We start from the raw sequence: 24662 nt of genomic DNA on the forward strand, positions 1-24662 counted from the left end.
TGGACGTAAAAATTCTCCAATTAGTCTGGAAACGGGGGACCTAATTCTTACATTCTGTGAAAACGGGTAAGATTGCTATAATGTAATTATCTTAATCTTCACTATCGTTACTTTTTAGCGAAGCGGGTCCTTGCAACTAGTTAAATATATATATTTTTTCTATTTTATATATACTGTACATATCAAGTTGCGTAACTTTCCAGGGAAAATTAAAACGTGTATGGAGCCATCTCTTACGAGATTTTACTTTAAAAAGTTTTTATATTAATAATTATTATGAAATAGCGAAAAGCTTAATTTTGAAAGTAGGAATAAGTTTAAATGCTAATAACAAGTAAAATCTTCAGTAATTAAGTCCGTTTCCACTCGAGATATGACACACGTTCCTCTTTATCTCTCCACCCATCGACCTTTAACCAATAAATTCAATAGCATCAATCTCTTAATACACAAATCTTGCAAAATTTCAGAAATTTTCGATAAAATGCATAGGAGTTATTAAGCTTCAAATTGGGTAAACAAAATTATGCCTCCCAAATATACTAACATCCATTCCTACAAAAGAAAATTCTGTGTAGTATTATACGCTTAAAATAGTTTTAAGTGTATAATACTACACAAAAATAATAAAATCTGCGGCAATATAAAATTTAGAAGGAAGTGAAATCGGAATCGTAAATCCAGCAGTCGTAATGAGTCATCTACTTTGCACCCTTTAATTGGATACAACTACTGAACACTGGTCATGGGTTCGTGCCTCATCAACGTGGAATTTCCCGGGTTTTTTCTCACCTGTCTAACACCTAAATAGGGGCTAGTTTCTCATAGAAAGTTCTCCTGAAAGGCATACTTCCTCGACAGTGTCGTGTTACCGTATAGAAACAAACTTTTAGACAGACAAGTTTGGTAAGACCTCAACTTGAGGATCCGGGATCGGTCGATAAACCACCCTTGTCCTTCACTCCAGGCCATCTACATTAAAAAGCCTTATTTATTTATTTGATATAGTTTGTATTAGGCATTCTAAGAATATAATGCCAGTTTGATATTTGGTTTATGAGAGTAGAAGGCTCGTTTTACGACGAAATTTCGTAAAGAATAATTTTCTAGAAACTATTATTTATTATTATCGAATTTAGAATAATCCAATTAAATTAAAGTATCGCAATAAAAAATTTATTAACGAATATAAGATTGGATTACTTTTTCACGTATTCGAATTTAGGCCAATTGGATTTGTTAAGAAATTCAGAAAGAATCATTACTTCAAGTAAATCCAGATAAAATCTTAAATGACTTTTATCCCTTTTAATCTGTTTACTACAGAAAATCGTTCAACTTCGGGTAAGAAGTTAATACATCCCGGATGGCCGATTCACTAAAAGTGACAGTCATGTGCCATGCTGCTGTTAAGGATCTGAGTTCGAGTACAGGTCAGGAGTCTCACGAATTTTTCATTGGTGGTCAATCCCGGTTATGTTGGGCTCCGTCTTACGACACCCTCATGATGGCTACAAGTGGTCAAGCATAAGCGAAAACCACCGAACTCGTGCCTCGGGTTTTCTTCACGCGTCTAACACCTAAATAGAGCCTAGTTTTCCACAGAAAGTATCCGGGAGGCAAGCCCCGTGGCAGATCACCCTCGTGTTGCGTTGCCTTCTTCCATCCATCCTAACCAAACCATTGAAAGTCTTCTCGGGAGTCAATCTTCTAGGCAGACTGTTCACGTATTGAGTTACCGACATCATACGGACCCGCTTAATGCTCACAGGGGAAATAGAGTAAAGATAATAAATACGTTTTCAAATGCACTCCAGGTTTCGGTATTTAAAACAGAAATTTAATATCCAGAAACACTGCAATGCTTTCACTTAAGCCGATTATTGAAAGTTGGATCACTTCTAATCCAATTGTCAGAAGTCAAATCTAATTTATAATTATAATAAAATTTCTTTCAAATTCTAATTCTAATTTTACTTGCCATTAATTAAAAATCAATTTTCCAATATCTCATATTACCAATTGTTATATTTATTCTCTACAAAATACTTAGGCTATACGAAAGGCCTTATCCAGAACTAGAAAAGGCTGAGATGAAACTCCAGCTTATTATAGATATGGGGCACAAAAACGGGAGACATTGTAGCTGGGATTCTCTCAGTGCCCCTCTCTGGATTTCTCCATTTTTGAGTCAATTTGGAAACTATTGAGCAAATTCTAGGACTGTTACAACCTATCAAAAAAATGGAGTCTGTCAATAACGCTTGTCATTAGCAATGGTCTTGTTGCCGAGGTAGAATTGTGCACACCAGTGGACGAGTGGATAAAACCACTGAACACTGGTAGTTGGCTGAGGGCAGCTCGTTAGCATAAGTTCGTGCTTCGCCAAAGAGCTGCTCATATTGAGTTTTCCTGGTTTTCTTGACTTTTACAACTCCTAAATAGAGACCAGTTTCTTATAGAAAATTCTGGGAGGCATTTTCCCCTTGGCAGATCGCCTATGAGGTAGAATCACTGGACAACACCCATAAATATCTCTGCAAGTGTTGGACAAAAAATTAAGATATCAAAAACTGTATAAATAAACATTAGTGATTTTCCTAGCACAAGCCAATCTGGCACAGGTTTCATTGGTGCAGATTGATGACGCGATCATTCGCAAAGACTGATGAACATAATCTAACAATTGGTTCTACTGTTATCAATAAGCAAGAGAACACTACCGAACACATCATTTGTGAATACGGATTTTCAAAAGTATGCCTCAAAATGAACCCCAGTACCTTCCACAAAGAAGAAAAAGCTTATTTCTTGTAAATTTCTGAAGCGATTAGAAGCTGAGGAGACTGTTTCTTTTGGATTGTTCCAGAAAATGAAGTATGGATTCATTAATATGAATCCACATTTCATCTGCTGGGCCAAAAGATAACTCATGGAATGAAACCATCCTCATTCCTCAAGATTAGGCAATCTTCATTAGCATAAAGCAACACAGTCACAATGTTCTGAGAATATGTTATGAAGGAGTGATTCTTCACGATGAGGTGCTACGAGGAGGCAACAACTTACATTTACATCAACACTCAAATAGTTTCTGTGTCTGATCTCACAAATATTTCAGCAAAATATTTCTTCAATATGATAAAGCCAGACAAAACTCAGTGGTTTTTGTCTATTTGGACTGCTAAAGGGTACCATCAGCTAATGTTTGATGATTATAATGGTGGTGTGAATATCTGATTACGTCTGCTGGAAAAGAATTGATAATGATGGAGAATATATGCCCTTGTACAACGTCTACGTAAAGCAATACAAGTGCAACAGTTGGACAAGAATATATACCCAACAGGAGGGTTATGTATTTTAAATACTGAGTTTGCTCCGAGGAAAAAAATTAATAAACATTTTAATAAATATTTTTTAAATTTATTATTAAATAATAATTCGATTTAATATAATTATAAACACAATTAAATACTAAAATGATTATTTTAAGTTAAAAATAATTTTTAAACAATTATTTCTAGAAATTAATTTTAATTTTGTTCACCAGATGGCAGCATATGGTAAAGCGCACCCTATTTTATTCCAATTTTTTTTTTAATTAAAATATAATTAATACTTTTTAATATTACAAAAATAAATCTGAAATTTCATAAAATAATAATTATTATTTGTTTAATTAAAAATTTTATTTTATAAGTACAAATTATTAATTTAAGTATCTGAAGTGATAAATATTTAAGGTCAATTGGTAGAGTTTTAGGTCAGAACACGCTTACCATTAAAGGAATTGTCATAGATAAGTTAATATTTAGAAAAATTCTCGCTATTTTTTGGATAATATTCAAAAAATTACGAATTTTTACTCACTTTAATATTTAAATAAAAGGAAAAAAAAATTTCTTTTAAATTAAATAATTAAAAAATTAAATAAATTTCAACCAGAAAACAAATAAAAATCATTTCTTTCTGTCAGAAACTCTAATTCAAATTAATTAATTTAATAAAAATCCTTATAATGAGATTCAAAGACTAAATTAACAGCAACCACCTGTTAAATATAAATCGCCACCTGCTTTTTTTTTATTTTCGCTTTAACTGATGGCTGAATTACATAAATAAATAAAAAAAATTAAAAATGCATTTTAAATCTGCAATTAAATTATATTAAAAAATAATTTTTTCTATTAAACAATAGCTTGATTATTTTATAAGGTTAAACGATACGAAAAAGGAAATTTAGAAACGTGTCCTAAAATTCTTCGTGACGTAAACATAATTGGCCCTACCAGACGGCGACACCGGTCTGGAATGACGCAACTAAATAACGCGTGGACATGCCCATATATGGAAGATTGGGTGTTGGTCAAACGTGAAAGGAAATCGAACACTTTTGAACCGACTGCGGCTTAGTGCGATTCAAATTTAAACTTTTAAATAGTTTTATTTAGTTTAAGTGTAAGTATATATATATTTTTCTATATTACGTATTATATTATTCATTTATTACTTTGTGTAATTATTAATTCGAGATAAACGGAACGATTTATTTATATTTTCTATCGTGTTTGGTCTAATGTTTTCTTCGAATTAGTTGTAACTCGATAATTCGCTTCTTTTTAATATTTCTCTTTAATAATCAAGTCCTAAAATAGGAAAAATTACAAAGAGAATCGTTAAAAATAATCGGATGACATCACCGAAATTTTAAATATTTAAAAAACGTCACACATTTCCTTTGTGACGTTTTTTAAATATTCTTTTTCAATAATATTTCTAAAGCTTACGAAGTTTGTTTTAGTTATATTCGAATAGTTCTGTCATCTGTCAAGTTATTTATAGAAAGAGTTACGTGAAATTCCTTTAACTTTCCAGTGACTGGCACAAAAGGCCATACAACTTTACTTTTCTAAAACTCTTTATGTAANTGTCTCTTTTATTTTACACTTTAACCTCCAATAATGGCACTTACAAACAGCAACCATTTTTTAAAAAAACTTCTTTCTTTTTTAACGAAAATTAATATAAAATAACATCGAAACAATCGCTATTTTTATGTTCCCGCAGTGATCGTTATTCACAGGTTTGGCTGTATCTAAATAACAATATTTGAATATTTATAGATTCTTGTATTATGCCAAAAAATATAATAGTATCCCTTCATTAAAAATACATTATTACAACTCGGGAAGTTAAAATTATATTTATCTATAGCACGATTCTTAGCATTTTCAATAAAAATGTGTTTTGGACTTTTTACTTATTTGTACTGTACATTCATTAATAATTAAATGATGCGTAATTTACCTTTGAATGAAATGAGTCGTGCTGCAACAGTGCAAAGAACCAAAAGTATGCAAACTTGTGTTGCTGATTTATATCAACAAACTGATATACATCTTACTAATTTACTTTCTTAAAGTAGCACAAAGCAAAACCACTTAAATATAATTGAATCATTATATTAGCAATGTTTTTATTATTTTCAGCAGTTTTTAAGACATTTTTGATTTTATTATTTTTGCTTTTTTCTTTTTATTTTTAGACTTAGTGCTATTACACTACCATTTTATCAAGTGTACAAAGGTGATTTTTGTTATACTTTTGTTTACACTGGAAAGTGAAAAAGTGCTGTTATTGCTCTAAGGCAATTTAACAATGATCTAGAATCTATGATACTGTATTAATGAGATATACATGTTTAAGATTTATTTATTTAAAAAAAAAATAGTTTTCTTTTCATAAACGTGAGTAGATCTAAATATTTTACATTAAAATTTCCTAATCATTTAATGAATTATTCCAAATTGCAAATAGTATTTTAACTTACACAAAGGTTAAACAGATAAAACACAAAGCAGAATGTTTGGCAATATCAGATGTGAAGAGAACAAATGCAAGTTGAGTTGTGCTAAACTTAAACTTCATTATATGATTTTTGTAATATAAAAATACATTTGAAATCTATTTTATAATGCATGTGTTCCCAATGCATACAATGGAATAAATACATAAATTTATCAATAAAATATACACTAAATTTAATATCCATATTTTATGAAGCTAAATTAAGAGATTCTCAAAATTTTATAAAGATGACTAATTTAATCTATACTGTAATTACTATTTCCTGCTAAGTTTAAAGTCATCCAGCAACTTGCAATTTTATTGATAATAAAATTCATTAATATTTGAGGAATCATTTATTTTTTAATATAAAATCTGATATTACTATTCATCAATATGGTGTCAGAAATTTGAGTTTTATTCATTATTAATGAACTTGTTTTGAATTTAGCATTCACCTCTACAGGTGACATTTCCATGGCCACTGCTGTAATGATTTTATACAAGTGTGCAAAGTAGTAAAAAAAAATTAATTTATTGTAAGGCAACTCTGTTGTTAGGTTCCACAAAAATGTCACAATATACAAAAGTACATTTTGGGGATTTACATATAAAAAGTGAGTTTAGTTCCAGCACTGTTTTTAATTATAAATGTTAGCTAATGTTTTATATTTAAACTATTAATAAACCAAAAAGTACATTTTTACAATTTTAATACTACATTGAACATAAGTGTTATTTAAAACCACATCATCTCCAATACTGCTAATGAGTGCTGTCACAAGAACTTGCCATTCTGTTTTGAAACAAGCAATTATTTCTTGTTGAATGGGATACTAATAATGCTTAAGACCACATTGTACATTAACAGTTTTGCAGTGTTCTACATAGAAGGGACAAGTTTCGTTGACTAGAATAAATATCAAAATTTGAGTCTGATTTTGTTACTTTCAACTTTTCAGTGTCCAGGGACCTGAAAACCTTAAATTTGTAGAAAATTTGAGTTAAGGAAATTTAAGTTGGAAATAAATTGTCATGCTCTTCCATTGAGATCTACAAAGTGCTTTGTTTTCTTTGAGTTACAAATGTTTGAGTTAGAGAAGTTTTTTTACTGTATTTTTGAAATTAAATAATAAATCCACTAAAAAAGCTTTAAATATTATCAATATACTAGATATAAAATTATTCATTGCTAAATATTTAAAAGTATTTTTAAATTATATAAACATTTCAATGATATCTGGGTGATTGATAAATTAAAATTATACAAACAGATCAGTTACATAGTGTTTTAGGAAATAGTAAAATTTTAGTGCTATATATTACTTTTTTTATACATGATTTTGTACACTAACACTGATATAACATTTATATATAAATGTTATATCAGTGTTAACATTTATATATACAGGTAACTCCCGTATAACACAGGAGTTACGTTCCAAAAAATTGCCATGTTATGCGAATCCATGTTATACGAAACAAAGAACTAGTATGAAAAGAGGGGTTAGGTTTCAAAAATTAAAAAATATGCTGTTAAATCCTTATTTAAATTGGATTTATTATTCATTTTTTTCATACTTATTTATTATTTAAGTAAATATTTTTTACCAGAGGATTATTCATCCTATATGATGATTTCAACATGAGCATCATCAACTGGTAACAGTTTTTGGGTGCGTTTGTTAATAGCGGTCGCTCTGCAATGGGAGTGCACTGCTACTTGTAGGCATTTAGGAATGACAATGAAAGATGGCGGCGCCTGCACTATCAATAGTATCGTGATGGAGGAATCTATAATTCTAAAATGAGCTTTTAGAGGCAAAAGAAGGGTCCCAATTGTAAAATTTAACCATTAAATGGATTATTTGTTGAAAGAGCATTCAAAGTAGCCACGAAAACAATTAGAATGTTTGCGTGGAGGTATAAAAGAAAGCATCCTTTATTACATTTCATGTTGTATGAGGGTTTTACCCAATTCTTGAACCATGTTAGTGAATACGTGCTATAGAAGTGTCGTGTTATATGGGGGTTACCTATAAATGTTATATCAATCAGTGTTAGTGTATAAAATCCAAAAAAGATATCTTTTAGAGACTGCTGTCAGAATTTTATTTATCTTCAGTTATCTATTATAGGAACAGATTGAGTTTGTATTGATTTGTATAACTCTTGGTATTCTTTAATATATCTGAAATCCTTTTTTGATTTTTTAATTTTATTAGGTTTGTCTTTTTTTTTAACTACATGAAAGCTTGAAGAAAAATTCATGTTTCTTTAAAATGCTTTATGGAAAAGCAAAATGTAAAATAAAAAAATTCTATACTTGATTATGCTGATGTACTAATCTACTTTCTCTTGATTACATTTTTTATTAGGTCATACAATAACGTGACCTATATTTTGATAGAAAATAATGATTCTATGAAATCATTTTATGAAAAACTTAAAGCTGCTATATAAATTCTGTTCAATTGTCAAAGCACTAACATGCAATAAAAATTTCAATGCTTTTGCTATTGCAGAAATTGTTAATTTGCTATAATATTGAAAATGTAATAATTTCTTTAAAGAATATCATTATTAGAAATAAACTTTATACTGAAATGTTTGTTTCTAACTTTTAGAAAAGGAAGCATCATGTCGAGCCGCAAAGCTAAAGGAAGAGGCACCACCAAGAAACGTGCCCAGAGAGCGACTTCTAATGTCTTTGCTATGTTTGATCAAGCACAGATTCAAGAATTTAAAGAAGCTTTCAATATGATTGATCAAAATAGGGATGGATTCATTGATAAAGAAGATTTACATGACATGTTGGCTTCTTTAGGTAGTAACTTTTAAGTTAAACTCTAACAATTCTTCTTAAACTATATTTTTTAACACGTAATATTATTTCTGAAAAGAATTTGAAGTTAAGTGATTTTATAGGATTTCATTTTATAATTTTTATACATCCATGATTTCAGAAAACAAATGTTCTATATTTTAATCATCTATTAGGTTATAAATACAGAAATCTTGTAAATAAAAGTGTCCTATTCAGAACTTGATTTCATTACTTGTTTACATGTTTATTTTGCATAAAAATGTATTTAAAGAGATCGTAAATTTTTCTCATTTAATTGAATAGCTAAATCAATAAAATAGTGCAAGTAAAAATAAATCTTTTTGTGAATATTTTAATGTTAATTTTTATGGAGCCTAAATAAGATTGAGTGGCAATGTATTTTTCATGTAATTAAAGTATATTTAAATATAATTTAACTTTAAAATTGTGTTTATATATAATTTTATTCCTTCCTAATAATAATAATAATTTGTAAAGTTTGCTTTGCTAAAACAGCAAATTTTGCAATTAGCAATAGGCATAATTTAAAAATTGTCCTATTCTTAAAATAAAGAGAACTTGTCAAATTTGCATTATTAAAAATAAAAATTAGTTTTACACAAAATATAAATTTTGTTTTTTAAAAAATGTTGAATAAAAGCTTATTTTCTGGAATAATACTAAAATAATTTGAAATAAATTTAATTCAATTTTACATTATTAACTGCAATTTTTTGAATGGTATAAACAGTTGAAGTCAAATTTTTATATTATTTATTTTATGAATAAATTATTAAAATATTACTAAACAAAATTAAGTATCCAAAAACTTGTATCAAAAAATGTGCTACAACAGTAATTATTAATTGAATGTGAATTTGGATTACAAGTGATCATTATAAAAAGAAATTTCAAGATTTATATGTACTAGCTGCAAGAACCTGCTTCGCTGGGTTTTTATTTGTGGGCAAAAAGTAACGATAGTGAAGATTAAGATAAGTACATTATAGCCAATCTTACCCATTTTCACAGAATTCAAGAATTAGGTCTCCCGTTTCCAGACTAATTAGAGAATTTTTACGTCCAGTCAAACAAACTATTTTCAATTTGATCAATTTTCTGGAATGTTTACAATCGTTCTATAATCGAACCAATTCGAATTCGAAAATTTTTAAAATTGAAATAGAAAATCTTCCACTTTTAACCACTTTCAAGCCCATATCTCCTGCACCCTTATAGCTATCGAGACGCAACCACCATAGTGCACGAATGGAGACTTGGGGTTACTACCACATACAAACACCATTCACGTGCGATGTGTAGTTTTGGCTGAAAAGTGAAATATAGGGACACATGCGTCCATTTATATATATAGATAAAATTTTGATTATTTGATATATTGTCTAGTAATGACAGTTAAAACAAAACAAATATTATCAAAATGCTGTACCTCAACTAGTCAGGTGCTATATATCAGTGACATTCTATTTTAATTTCATGCATCTACCTGGGCAATACTGCTGTGGGGATCCAGGTTTGAATGTTGTCCAGATTCCCATAATTTATCATGATTGGAAAAAATATCCTGACCCTTACCATTCCTCAATTTTACTAGCAAATCTTGGGACTGTTTTATTATTAGATCTGATCCATAAATTTTGTCCAATTATTTATTAAAATAATTTTCAAACTTTTTTTTTTTGAGGTATGCATTGAACTTCTAAACAATGTTTTTATGCTGATTATATTTAAGTTTCTTGCATTTTAATGCGAATAAAAAATATTTAGGTTAAGTTAGTTTGCATATAATTAAAACTAAATTTTAGAAGGAATGAACTAAATTTAATGTCTTATCTAAAAGTAGTTATTTTCCCTATGATCAGTGAAATATGTAAACTAAGTAATTTGGCTTAATTATTTAAAGATGATTGGTAAAGAACTCTGCTAATAATAATTTTAAATTATTTGAATTAAATTTAGGTTAATATGGAATAAAATCATCCTAGTGAAGGACTTCAACTAAGGATTTATCTACACAATAAGCAGAAGTTGTGAATTTGAGTCCTTCTAAAGGTTGAACTTTTCCAGATTCTTACATATAATTGAAAGTGTTTTTGTAATGAAAAAGTTTTAATGTACAGGTAACCCCCGTATAACACGGTAGTTATGTTCCAAAAAATTGCCGTGTTATGCGAATACTTTAAGTACTAATTAACTTCATACAAAATTAAAATGTTTCTTATTTTTATTAATTATGTAACACATTGTGTTATAAAACACAAATATGTATATGTAAATATTGAATTAAATGACAAGTACTGAAATAATCCAACACGAATATTACATACTTATTTTTTGATATGAATTTTGTCGATGTTCTTTTCTATAATATTTTCTCTTAATTTAATTAAAAAGGATATACAAGGACTTTTTTAATAATTTTGCTTTTTCACCACAAAGCTTACATTACTTGTTTCTTAACAAGTCTGTATTCTTTATTTCTCTATTTGATTTTGTTTCAAAATGAAGATTACAATAACAAAAGTTACTACATTGCCAAAAATTTCTGATGATAAATTTTGTTTTAATACAGTAGAATGTCTCTAATTTGAACTTTGGTGGTGTGAACTTTTGATTAATCTGAGTTACCAAAAAAAAATTGAAATCTCTCCCACCAAAAAATTGTCATTTTCATGTTTAGTTTATTTTGAAAGGCAAAGTTAAATTTTTGGAATAGAAAATAAAGGTTAGTCTCCTATTGTCTTTCTATAGAGTTAAGCTTATTCTTGGAGATATTCTTGGAGAGAATTTGAAAATTACATGTGAATAAGGATTTTCAGTTTTTCAAAAAATTGATTATATTATGCCAGGACAAGTAGCACTCATTTAACTACAGTGTGTTAAGAATTCCCACATTAATATAAGAAATATATCAGGAAAAAGTGTGGTAATTGAAACACTTGCTAATTCAACTAGGTTTGAGCTCTAATTAGTTAGGATTAGCCAATTTATACTGAACAGGATACTTCAAAAAAGTGTTAATGCTTATTGGAAAAGGTGCATAGCATACTTAGCCAAAAGGGCTGCACTTCTAGAACTCAATTGGGTCGTGACTTCTTGCACGTGGAGAACTATGCAGAGAATAACTTGCCATTACAAATCTGGTATAACAAGTTACTTCCATATTACTGTTTTTTGAAAACTTTAATATTAATTCTGATACTTGTTTAGTTGGAATCTAGCTAGACAGGGTCTAAAGTAATTTTTAAACTTATTTTTTCTAGGTATTTGAAATGTATCCCATCAGTTATGTTAGATGCACTGAATAAACAAAACTTGCATATATACCAAATATGGTTAAAAGCATTCTCTTTCTGCAATGTAAAATAGAAATTTGAAATGGCTTTTCTAAAACAAAGTCAAAACTTTTATTTGCTACTTAACTATTAAAATTGTATACTGTATATACAATTTTTACTATACAGTAATACCCCAAACTTACGCGATAGGTGGGACCAAGCAATAACCGCGTAAGTCGGGGTATAATTTCACAATTTGTGTAAAATCCAAGTTGGGTGTATGTAAGCTAATAAATGTTCTCGTTAATCTTATCTCGTCATTTGATTCGTTCACGGTTACAAGAAATCACCACATATATCTACGGAGACTTGAGAGACTCTAACAAACACAGAAATAGTTACAATTTATTTCGTGTTATTTATGTGTCGATTCCGTGTGACACGTCCGAACATGTAAGCTGAACAATAGTATGGGGAGAATGAGTAATCAAGAGTTGTGTGGCACTCAAACAAAAGACGAATTGACGAGATTTGAAAATCACGTAAGTCGGGGTAGCATAAGTCGAGGTATTACTGTACTAATGTGACTCTTGAATATATGAAAATAATTGCTTAATTTGTTTAGTTTTCATAAAAATTCATTTTTTAAAGTATTTATTTGAATTAATAAGAACTTTAAAAGTTTCAGATGTGCTCTGTACACAAGCTTTGTATTGTTACAAAATAATTTACTGGTCAAGATGTTAATACAAAATTTTACTTTAATAACCAATATCTAAATACCAGTTTAATTGTTGTTTTATTTTTTTAATTGATATAAAGAAACCTTTACATTTTACTTTAAAAATCCATAATTATAAGGCAATTTGCATTAATCTTTGTTTCCTATTCATAACAAACACCAAACATGCTAGCAATTATAATCAGTTTGCATTAATTATTTATATTTAAACTAAACTATATTGATTTAATGCTATAGTGTAGTTAGTTTACTTTATTTTCATTTCTTTTATTTCAGGAAAAAATCCAGATGATCCATATTTAGATGGGATGATGAACGAAGCACCAGGACCTATTAATTTTACTATGTTTCTTACTTTATTTGGAGAACGTCTGCAGGGTACAGATCCTGAAGATGTTATTAAAAATGCATTTGCTTGTTTTGACGAAGAAAATACTGGGTATTTACATGAAGAAAGATTGAGAGAATTATTGACTACTATGGGTGATCGCTTTACTGATGAAGATGTAAGTAAATATATATATATATACAGTATATTGTATGTTTTCATGTCTTTTTCATAGAATTTCTTTTGCATAAACAATGCTATTTGAACATTCTCTTCTGTAGTATATTCAAGACATACTCTCACAATGACTGGCATATACTGTCTAATGCATTTTCAGTAATGAATGATAAGTCAGTCTTTTTCAATGAAATGTCTTGCTTGTTTTACATGATCTGATTTGTAATTTCCAGTTATGACTTTGAAAAGTAGGGTTTATACATGTGGAGTTCTAGATTTATTGAAACTAAATCTAAATGAAGCTAAATGAGGTGAATTGAAAGGGAAGAGTTTTGTCAGTCCTGGCATGTTGTACTCTATTTCTAAGCTGATAGTCACACATTGATCTGATAGTCATACAGCTCTGTTATATATAACAGAGCTGGGAATGTAAAACATGATCAGTTTCAAAGATAGTTAAAATTTTCGCCACTACAGTGTGTATTGGTACCAATGTCTCAGCACCATCAAAAACCATATCATCAACATACTTTCCACCACACTCAACTCAATAGCAATGTGTGACTATCAGATTAGAAATAGCAGAGTACATGTCAGGACTGATGGGGGGGTTGTCTTTTTTTCACCAATTACCAAAGATTTTTATGTTTGGACTTCAGACCTTGAAATGTTGAGAAATGTAAAAAAAAAAAAAAACTTTGGAGAATTATTTTTTTTGTATGTGTGGAGAGGCCATGATTTTGTTCACCCTCTTTAAAGCTTAATAACTGCCTTGCTTTTTGTTGAAAATGTCTGTAATTTTGCGGGGAGGTTTTGTGTATTGGGGATTGATGCTATTTATCTAATATAAATTTTGTGGTTTAAAGATTGTCTGATCAGGGAGATAAAGGATCATGTCATATTTCAAGTAGGTTGGACTTAAATGACAATTTTACTCATTATTACCATTTACAATTTTTTATAAGACACATACTCTCAAAATTAAGCTTTCCCATTTTATAATAATTCAAAATATAAAGTTTTTAAATAAAATATCATTATTATAATAAATGGTTCCACACATTCATTTTTAAATGTTGCTAGGAAAGTTAAGCAGCTCATGAATTTTTCTATATTGAGATAGATATATTGCCATTTTATGAAATAAAATTATCTGTATTATCTGATATATAATTTATAACATATTTTGACAAACCAGATTTTAAAAGAATGTAAATCTAGTCTAACAACATTATTTAATCACTCTGATTGGTTTGTGTCATGCTCAAAACGTTGCTCAATTCTTCTGTTTGAACTGGTTTCATCCCTGTTTTAAAGTCATAAAAGTTCAAAAATAACTTATGACATGAAAACTAAAATACATTTCTGCTCAGAAAACATTTAGTGTCTCTCTTCCTATTTTAACTGTTTATGCTGAAACAATCCAATTTTGTTTTATGGACTAATATTTGAACTAAAATTAATCTGTTTTGTAAGCCAGTTCTTTATAGCAGTGTTCTGCAACTGGTGTGCCGTCACAAGGTGTAAGGTGTGATGTGAACTTTTACATATTCTATTAATTTCAAGCTTTATTTATATATTTTAATCCACAATTGCTGTGCTTCTATGCTTGTATTTCAAGTGTTATTTCGTAAGTGCTGCAGCACTTATGAAATGAGATGTTTATTCTTTATTACAAGCCATGCATTTTTGTATTTTAAGAAATTAAATGTGAAATAAATTTGCTCACGGGTGTTGATGTCTGTTTAATAATAATAGATTAGTGACATTATGTAATCCTACTAATAGTATCATATCATATATGCGTTTTGAATATTTTGGTATGTCATGTTGAGACATGTCGAGTCATGGGTGTGCCATGAATATAAAAAGGTTGCAGAACACTGCTTTATAGCATAATTCTTAACCATTTATATCTAGAAAGTTTTTTAAATTAAAATTTAGCTAAATTCCCAGGTTTATGTATATATATATACAAATAAACATTAAGTGGTGATAAATCAAATTTAATTCCAAACAAGTCTTTGTTATGCTTATAATTATAATTTTTTATTACCAATTTTATTAGGACAAATGCAAATTTGCCTACTAAAATGTACTTGTTTGTGTTTTGTATAGTTGAATAATAACCCTCACTACCATGCATTGCATTATGAAGGGCATTGATCATAATTTCTATGGTCTTCCTCCTTTCCATTACCTATAGATTTTGTTATCAGAGGATTGTGACTTAAAATTGAAATTTTCAGTAGATACGTCTTTCTCTTATGACCAGCCCATCATTTGGAGGAAAATTTTTATTCTCAAGAGGCAGCCTTTCATATTGGAGGCTTTGTGAACAAAACTCATTTCTGAGAATTATCAAGTGGCAGTCCTTACCAGATTAAGGAGGGAAAGTAATCGTTACCCTAGCATCAGTTTGGTATTGCATCCAAAATGACACCTTGGTTGTCCAACCACTGTCATGCTTCCATTCAACAATGATTGCAGTAGGATACATGCACATGCTGTTAAAGTAAGTTCTAGTTCTCCCCATTTGTGTCTGCATATCCCTGATTTTTGAAAAATTGCATTTCATACAAGATGGTGCACTCCCTACTTTACACTAATTCTAGGTCAGGGTTGTCCAATGTTTTTTCCTAATGGACCAAATTAGAATTTTAGGTGTATTCGGCAGACTACAAAGATATATTTATATAAATATATTTTTTTAAAAAGTTCAAAATGTGAATATCAAATTTTTATAACAGATATATGTAATTACAAAATATACTGTATTGTTGACATAAAGAAATTAGTCACACAAAATAAAAATAAATTCAATGCAATTTTTTACATTGCTTTCTTTTTATTATGTCAATATCTGCTTTTATGGTACTAGTTTTAATTGTAAGAATGTTAGTTAAATGGGAATCTCTCAACGTATTTCTTTCAGCAGTTTTGATGTTTTTCGTGCACGAAAAGAATTGTTTACAACAATATGTACTATCCCACACGCACAACAATTTTTTAGATAAATTTGACAATTTCATCAAATTCATTTGAAAAAATGAACTACTATATAAAATTGAAGAATGTTCTCTAAGTTTTCAGATTCCCTGCTTCGAAGTTCACTGACTTCTAGCTGGTATTTGGCTGGTGCTTCCACATAAATAAATGAAAATAGATCCTTTTACAATTTTAATTCAGTTTCTATTTTTTCTGACATCAGAAAATATGATATGTGAAGTTTTGTTTAAAAATTTAACAAATTTACTATATTTTTTACAGTTCACTGGAAATTCTTCTTTTATATTTAATAAACTCTGAAAATGCACAATTTTTCATGGCAATTTTATCAAGACAAATAAGTAAGGTCTGGATTTTTGGGTGCCGCAACCACTCTGTTTTTGAAAGGGGTAGAGTGTAAAAAGACAAACTACGTTGGTTTTAGTGCCCTAGGTCCACTCAGTGCCAAATTGTTTAGCACCAAAATGTCGCTAAAACGGTGACTAGCACCCAAACTATATATTTTACACCCAGCTTCCCCCTTTTTTAGATTTTCAAAGAATATGTTGACAAGTATCTTTTTTTTGGTGGACTTTATTCATTCACTTCAGGGGGAAAAAACACATTTCTTAAACTGGACCATGAGGGAAAAAAATACAATAATTAGCTTACTCTCTTCTTTTGTTGAGATTGGATGGTGTAAAGGGAAATTTTCTGGACTAAAGCCTTAGGTTCTTCTAAGAATGTAAACAGATTCACTGAGAATTTGCAACATGTGTTTTCTTTTCTTAGAAAAGAAAATGCATCTAGAAAATTCTGTATTGAGGTCACCTTACCCTGACTTGTAAGCACAACAGTTTCAATTTTCTTTGTTTGGTGTCATGACATTAGATGCAGACAATTTTGCCATTTTCTAAACTGAAAATTTTAGCAAATAAGTTTAAAGATGAAGGCGTATGCACAGACAGGAATGTTCTTCACTGTTCCACATGCGATTATGTGATTTTTGGCTGATGTGAAACACCAAGAAACAAAAATTGGTGACATATGAGTTTGGAAAAGTAGAGAAGGCAAACAGAAAAGGAGGAATTTTGAGCAGACATTTATAGGGGCCTCATTTCAAAGAGAAGATCTCAGAAGGCTAATATGTTTTATGCAGATTTAACTGCTCTTCTGCAGGCAAATATATAAGGTAAGCAATCCAGCCTTTAAGGGCATATTTCTGGAGAAATGACTTATATGGGAAAGCTTGTCCCCTGATGAGAGCACTCTTAGAAAAAATACGTGAAACCAGTTTATGATCAAACAATATCTAAAATCCTGGATGTTGTCTGAGACAATTCTGTAGTGTTTATACTGGATGAAACAACGGATTCCATAAAACAGTACATGCTGAACATATTCTTGTTGCACCACTGACCAGTTACTATGTACTGTACAACCAATGTTGTTCAAAATGTACCAACTTGAAAATATGAACTCAACTATAGTGTCCTAAGCTTTCAATGATGTTTGCGTCAAGTTGTGGCCAAATAGTGTCCAGTATGAAAAGGTTTGGCTTGTCATTACAGATCAAGCATCTTGCATGTTGTCAGCATTCTGAAATTTGAAGTGCATCTACAAGAATCTAAAGTATGTGACTTGTCTTTCCCATGCCCTACAAAGTGTATGTGAACATATTCATGTAAAGTATATATATCTTTATTTACTCCCGATACCGCCAGAGCATAATCGGGTTAAATACAGATATATCAAAGTACAAGTAAATACATACATAATAACAGAGAGATAACGTACAAACAGTATGACAATAGAAAAGAAGTATGAACAGATGGTGAGATGACCGATACAAATCAACCGATATGTTACATAACTTGAGAGTAGAATAACATGTACAGTTGACCCCCCCCCCTATAACACAGTAGATACATTTCGTTCTTTATGAATCCATGTTGTACGAGTCCTTGCCAATCACAGCCCGGCATGTATGCATTTTACGGACTACGGCTGTTTGAAAGGTTTTCTTCCATAAAATTAATAGATTCCTAGACTAATTCGACTCAACATTTCCAAAACACGTATATTTTTTTTGGGAATAATCTGTATAAACTATGCTATAAACAAAAAATTGTAGGATTACTTACCGAGTGTGCACCATTTGACGTTGCCATTGCTTAAGCTTGTTTTCGTCACGGAGCAGTGCACCAAATGGTGGGCGCGATTTCTGATAAGTTATTTTTCTGCGAAAACTTCGTTGAACTTTGGAGATATCATTAATATAAATAATTTTTATGGCCGTTGAATAAGAAATGTTTTTCACAAGAAATGTATAAAATTAGTGCTGTATTAGACTTAATGTACCTAATTTACATACTGTACAGACGATAGTAAACTCAACTTACTCGCCTAAACTCTCCGTAGCGTGGCGCTGGATGGCGGAAAGTATATATATAATTATAATAAAGTTAAAATAAATTAAGTTAATATATAATTGTATATAAATTAGGTACTGTATATATAATTTATATATAATACTGTACAAATGATAGTAAACTCAATTTACCCGCCTAAACTCTCCATAGCGTGGTGCTGGACGGCGTAAAGTAGTTCGGCTGCCCGATGACGTTTTACCGAATTATAGGAGTTTTTTACCATGTTTGTAATGTTTGTACGGATACTATCGCAATTTTTTTGCCGTCATATAGGAATCCGAACTATAGGAACCCGTGTTATAGAGGGGTCGACTGTACAGTAGTATAAAATAGCAAGGCCAACGACTTCATTTCAAAAATGAAAATGGTTCTTCTCAAGTACCCTAGTTGTGGGCGTTTGTACCAAGACATAACTAGGCTGCCATTACCACCCAGTCCAGTGGTCACCCATTGGGAATCTTGGATGAACACTGTGGTATTCTACTGCGAAAACTTTGAGAAAATCAATGTATTTATCAACAAGCTTCCTCCTGGTGATTCTGTGGCCGTTGACAGTGTCTAGAAACTGGTTGCTGATCCAGTAGTGACCACAGAGCTCTACTTCATGCATTCATACAAGTTATTGGTGGATAAAATCAACAAGCTGGAAAGACATGGAACTGAAATGTGGGATCAGTGGAATGTTGTAAGTCAGGCACTTGATGTACTGGATGGTTTTGCTCTGGACAAACTCAGATTCAGTTTATCAAAAAATCCTGATTTGAAAAATATTTTGGATTGCACTGAACTAGAATTCTGAGTAAAAATGAAACATTCTCTTTAGTTTTGGTCAACATAGAAAAATATTTTTCCTTTATATAAAAGACATCTTATCCTCCAAACGTGAAAACTTCACTTTTAAGAACATTGAAATTGTTACGTTGTAAATTACGATGCTCGTATTTATGTTTAAATTGCAATAAACAACTATGTAGTTTGTAAATATAATAATACTTGTTAGTTTTCGTCTTAATAATACAGCATTTTAAAAGCACCCAATCCATTCTAAAAATGCATCTTGAAAATCCAGACCTTACAAATAAGACACACAATATTATTGCATGTTTTGATTAAGAAATATTTTTCTGGCCAAAAATATTTAATTTTTTCTTCTGTTATTTTTCTTTTTTCGGTATTAGATGCCATGACCAAATACTGGGTTATTACCTGTAACTAGAAAGAGTGCCCAAGTGGAAAGGGCTAATTTATTTTTTATTTCTATAAAGAATAAATTAGCCCCTTCCACTTTGACATTGAACTTAGCCTGGAGTCATTAAGAATGGCACTTTTTTTGAACAGAAGAATTCTTTTTCACACCCTGGTGAAAAGTAACATTTCTTTATCACTAACATCACTTCATTACAAAAATCTTTGAAACTGAAACAATAAAAATGACAGATCACGCTACCAACTTTTTTGAGTGGTCAGTTACAAATTATGTCACCAATTTCATCATTACCATATTAAAGTGTATCCAGTGAAACAAGAACAATTTTTATGACATACTTTACCAAAATAAATGAAAATAATACCTAAAAATTTAGGGTGCAGTGGGCCACAGTTTGAGCTGTGAGTTGGACATCACTCCAGTGTGGGGTTGTCATGCATCCTACTTTTTGTAGGATGGTCTTACAATAATGATATTCCTACAGCCTGCATCAGATATTAATTGTCCTACATTTGTAAACCAAAAGAAACTGTCCAAAAATTAAGTCCTTTGTATCTAATTTTTTAAAATAACATACAATTTCTGAATGCATGTATACGATTTTGTGAACACACAAAAAAAAATCTTAACAAAAATATTTTCCTTCAACAATGAAAATTTTCATTTTACTACAAATTTCCATTTTTGGCCTTGGCAGAAAGTGCTGTAATTGCCATTGAATTTCATTGAATTTGTCTATACAGATATATTGTATATTGTTCATTCTTTATATACAGCAGCATTTTATTCAATTATTGATAATGATTAACTAAATTATATAGTTTTACATTAAATTGTTATTTTTCACCTAAATTTATCCAAAATAAATACATATTTAATATACTTAATTTTCTTTTATTAATCCTTTTTTTGGTTGTTTTGTCATACATTGATCATCAAAATGTGTGGCAACCTACTCCAGTATCATTTTCCTGGCAGTCATTGGAAAATGAGAGGGACCCTGTGATCTGCAAGAATTCTCAACTTCACTAGACTTTTTTTTAGTGGGCTCGTCTGAAAGAGAAGATTTCCTATGTGAAATCCCATGATATCCATCCTTCAGAAACAGTAATTTGGGGAAAGGTGCTTGAATTTTGAGTGTCTCAGTAGGCTGTATCTGCAGTTCCTGTGCTAGGTTCCACAATGGTGTGTGGTGTGTTTGAGTGAGCTTATGTGAAATTCTAACTCTTAGTATGTGACTGTATTTTTGTGCTTATTCAATTGTTAAACCATTTATTGGGAAAAATAAATAGGACATGTTAATTATAAAACCCTAAAAAACTAAATTGTATAAATTACATTTTCCTCCTTTCAATGTCTAGAGAGCTGGCTTAGCATTAACTTTTTCAATTAATGCTATCTCAAAATGTCAACTATTGTTTGATTTGTAGCACTAAACTGTTTGGATTTAGTTGATCTTATTTTTTCTTACAACTAAATAATATCCTCATTTATATAATATTTAATACATCATTTTAATTTTATATATATTTATTGTTAATTTAGGTTGATGAAATGTACAGAGAAGCTCCCATAGATAAAAATGGCATGTTCGACTACATGGAATTCACACGTATTCTAAAACATGGTGCCAAAGATAAAGACGACCAATAGTACACAAGGACTAAATACTTTTGCATTATATTATATATATATCGCAGAATACATTATTTAATAGTTTATTTGCTTTAAATCACGTAGAGCTACACCATGTTAAAATGGGGAATCATTTGTTTATTTAAGAACATTATATAGTTAATTTCTAAATTATATTTTCTTATCATTTTTTTTTTCTCTTCTTCGTCTACAAAAATTTTTCCCTCGATTCCCCATTTTTAATTTGTAGCATCTTAATTTGATAACTAAATACACTTTTTTATATAAAATTCCAATCCAGTTTGTATATTATAAAAGAATATATGCTATTGTTTTTTTCTTAACCATGCAGTAAATTTTCTATAAAATTTTTATGTACTTAATAAACACTTTGTTTAAATAAAAGTCCATTTTAGAACTTTGCATTTTGTGTAATGAGCAAATATTATTTTTTTTTAGTATAATAATTATATTATTGATAAATTTTAATTTTAGTTTTTTAGGATGTTTTGTATGCTTGAATTTAAGTTAGACAAAAGTCAGAATATTTTATTTTTGAATTCAATACTGAACTTTTATTCTAGAAATTAACTCTCTAACTCAAATTTCTTTAAAAGGTAATTTAAAATATCTTGTTAATTATAATTTTTCTATTGTCAAGTGTTTTTGATATCTGGAAGTCTGCAATATCATGCATTATATTGCTGCAGTCGGTAAGTTATTAAAGTCTGTGTGTATTGTTACGAACTTTTTGAGCCATTTTTGTAAATGATTTCAACAGTATGATCCCAGCTCAGTAAAACATCGGTATAAAGCTAATTGTAATAAAATACTACTGTGTGGCACCTGTCTTTTTCATGTCAAACACCTTGCTAACTTAGACAATCTTTGACTCCTATTAGCTGAGTAAGTGGGGTTTATTGTAGTTCATATTTTTTCTTATGGTGTCTTCAAAGCAGTATCACAAACTTAAGAGTAATGTTGCATTGTCTTGGTACAACACTTTGGATAATTCTTATTAAAATTGAACACTTTTAAATCAGCGACATGAAGTTGTCATTGGCTACCACTGATCTACATCATTGTGAAACTAGGGCCAAATTGTGCTTGAGTCATAAGTAAGCAAACAAATATTTGAAGTTGTCAGAAACTGAAGATGGGTTTCCACCCGAAATACATCCTAAACAATTCCAAGTGCTTGATTTTTCTGTACTCTTAGATACTTTCCTATGTTAATCACAACATTTGATAAAATCTAGGACTTAAGTTATGTACACTTTTGTGTATGATAATCACTTTTATAAAGGTAATAATAAAGGTAAGATTACTGTGTTGTAAGAGAGACAAATGAAAATTTATCTATTTCTAAGTAAAAATTGAAAGTGTAGAAGTAATTTTTTTAAATATATCTTTTTACGTGATAAATATTTAATACTTATTATTATAATCTAGACACGTTAATCTTTAAATATACTTGTATATTGGGCAACAAGTATATATTATATATACTTGTGGCCCAAAACTCCTTGACTTCTTCCAATGCCGCCCAGAGAAACAAAAACGTTAGACATTTGTTCTAACGGGCCATGGTTGTTCAGTGATTACCGAGGTACCACTGTATTTGATATGCGCCGTAGCAGTTGAATTAATTAATCCTTCATCTGTACCTGCTTGTGATACAATTTTTTTTTTCATTGTTCTAGCTTATCAATTTTCGTTAAAGTAAACCTGAAGAAAGGTGCACAACAAATTGAAATTTCAATATTCTAAAATCCGTGGGCAAATTTGACGACACGTATGCTTAATTGAATAATAATATCAAATGACTGAGTTTGCACTTAAAAATGGTGGAATTTTGTACGGATGATTTCCCAAAATCTCGAAAGTGTTGGAGCAAAACCGGAAACCGTGTTGTATGGATTAGTTGGAAAATTAGTGATTATTCCCTAATTTTTCAACTAATCCATACCTAATTCCCGTATTATAAAGTGTTGTACGAGGGATACTTGTAAGATTATATAGTTTTGTACATGGATTATACAGGATTTGTAAATATACATACACTGTATTATATATATATACATTATATCTATAATTTATATAATGTAAGATGTGTTTTTTAGTCTGTGAGCGCCGCTGGTTGAAGTGAATGGTCTACCAGAGCATGGTTCTTCATCGACGCGTTCTCTGCCTTCCTCGAACATTTTGTACCACGGGAAATCTCTTGTTTTTGATAACTATAATCACTGCAACATTTACAACGTTTTTGATGCAGTAATTCCGTTGCGATAAATGAGTTTAACGCACATTCTTTGCTTAATTACACTCGACATTTTGAAAAATCGCGGCGCAAAAATTCTTTACACAAAACAAGCGTTTATTTGCAAACGAAAACATATGATGACATATGGATTAGTTCTAGATGTCGTTGAAAGTCGTACCAAACGACGAAAAATTCGACGGCAGTGCTCTTGCACGCGCGCAGTTTAAATGAACCATTCCCAATAATTTATCACTAACAGGCTTATATCACATTACGCTAAAATTAAAAACCATTTTCTGAATTAAAACATTAAGAATATCTTCTATGAAATTAATTTAATGCTTTAGTTTCATCTGTATGATGCTCTTGCAAGATTATTTCATAAGTTTTCAATGTGAACATTATAAAAACTAAACTTCCCGTATTATTCAAGTTAAAGTAAGGTGAGAAGATCGGATTCGAAGGACTGTTGATATTAAGAATTGTTGAGTATAACTGTGTGAAAGATCAAGAGCAGGACCATCGAAATCTTGTATGGGACCAGAGTTAGAGTGCCCATTTTGCAAATTTCTTTTGAACAAATTAAATACTGTTTATTAATAATAAGCAGTCTTAAAGATTTATTTTTCTAACAAACAACAAAAAAAAAAAACACACTAAGCACCCCTACCCCCATAAATTGAGTCCTAAGACCTGAGGAAAAACCCTAGCTCTACCCCACCATGTCCCTGACCTTAACAACCTCTAGTCTTCTATATCAGTGTTCCGCAACCGGTGTGCCGCGGTATACTGATGTGCCGTCACATGGTGGAAGGTGTGACGTGAACTTATACATATTTTGTTAATTTCAAATTTTATTTATATATTTTTATCACAGTTGTGTTTCTTATGCTTGTATTTCATTCTCTGCCGCA

General features: G+C 30.2%; 1 protein-coding gene across 2 annotated transcripts; it reads left to right on the forward strand.

Annotated features, from left to right (window-relative positions):
* The first annotated feature begins 4307 nt into the window (after window positions 1–4307).
* Window positions 4308–21910, forward strand: LOC111634261 (myosin regulatory light chain sqh). 2 transcript variants are annotated; one of them, XM_023378993.1, is made up of 4 exons: window positions 4308–4461; window positions 8478–8677; window positions 12995–13224; window positions 21396–21910. In XM_023378993.1, exons 2-4 carry the CDS (start codon window positions 8491–8493, stop codon window positions 21501–21503), a joined length of 525 nt encoding a protein of 174 aa, XP_023234761.1. In that variant the 5' UTR covers window positions 4308–4461; window positions 8478–8490; the 3' UTR covers window positions 21504–21910. The 2 variants fall into 2 exon arrangements, with proteins under 2 accessions (XP_023234761.1, XP_023234762.1); XM_023378994.1 differs by lacking the exon at window positions 4308–4461 and adding an exon at window positions 4772–4926.
* Window positions 21911–24662: the final 2752 nt, after the last annotated feature.

The sequence above is a fragment of the Centruroides sculpturatus genome, unplaced genomic scaffold (assembly GCF_000671375.1).
Source record: "Centruroides sculpturatus isolate CEXI.00-Female unplaced genomic scaffold, Cexi_2.0 scaffold897, whole genome shotgun sequence".
In the NCBI taxonomy this organism is placed as follows: Eukaryota; Metazoa; Arthropoda; class Arachnida; order Scorpiones; family Buthidae; genus Centruroides; species Centruroides sculpturatus.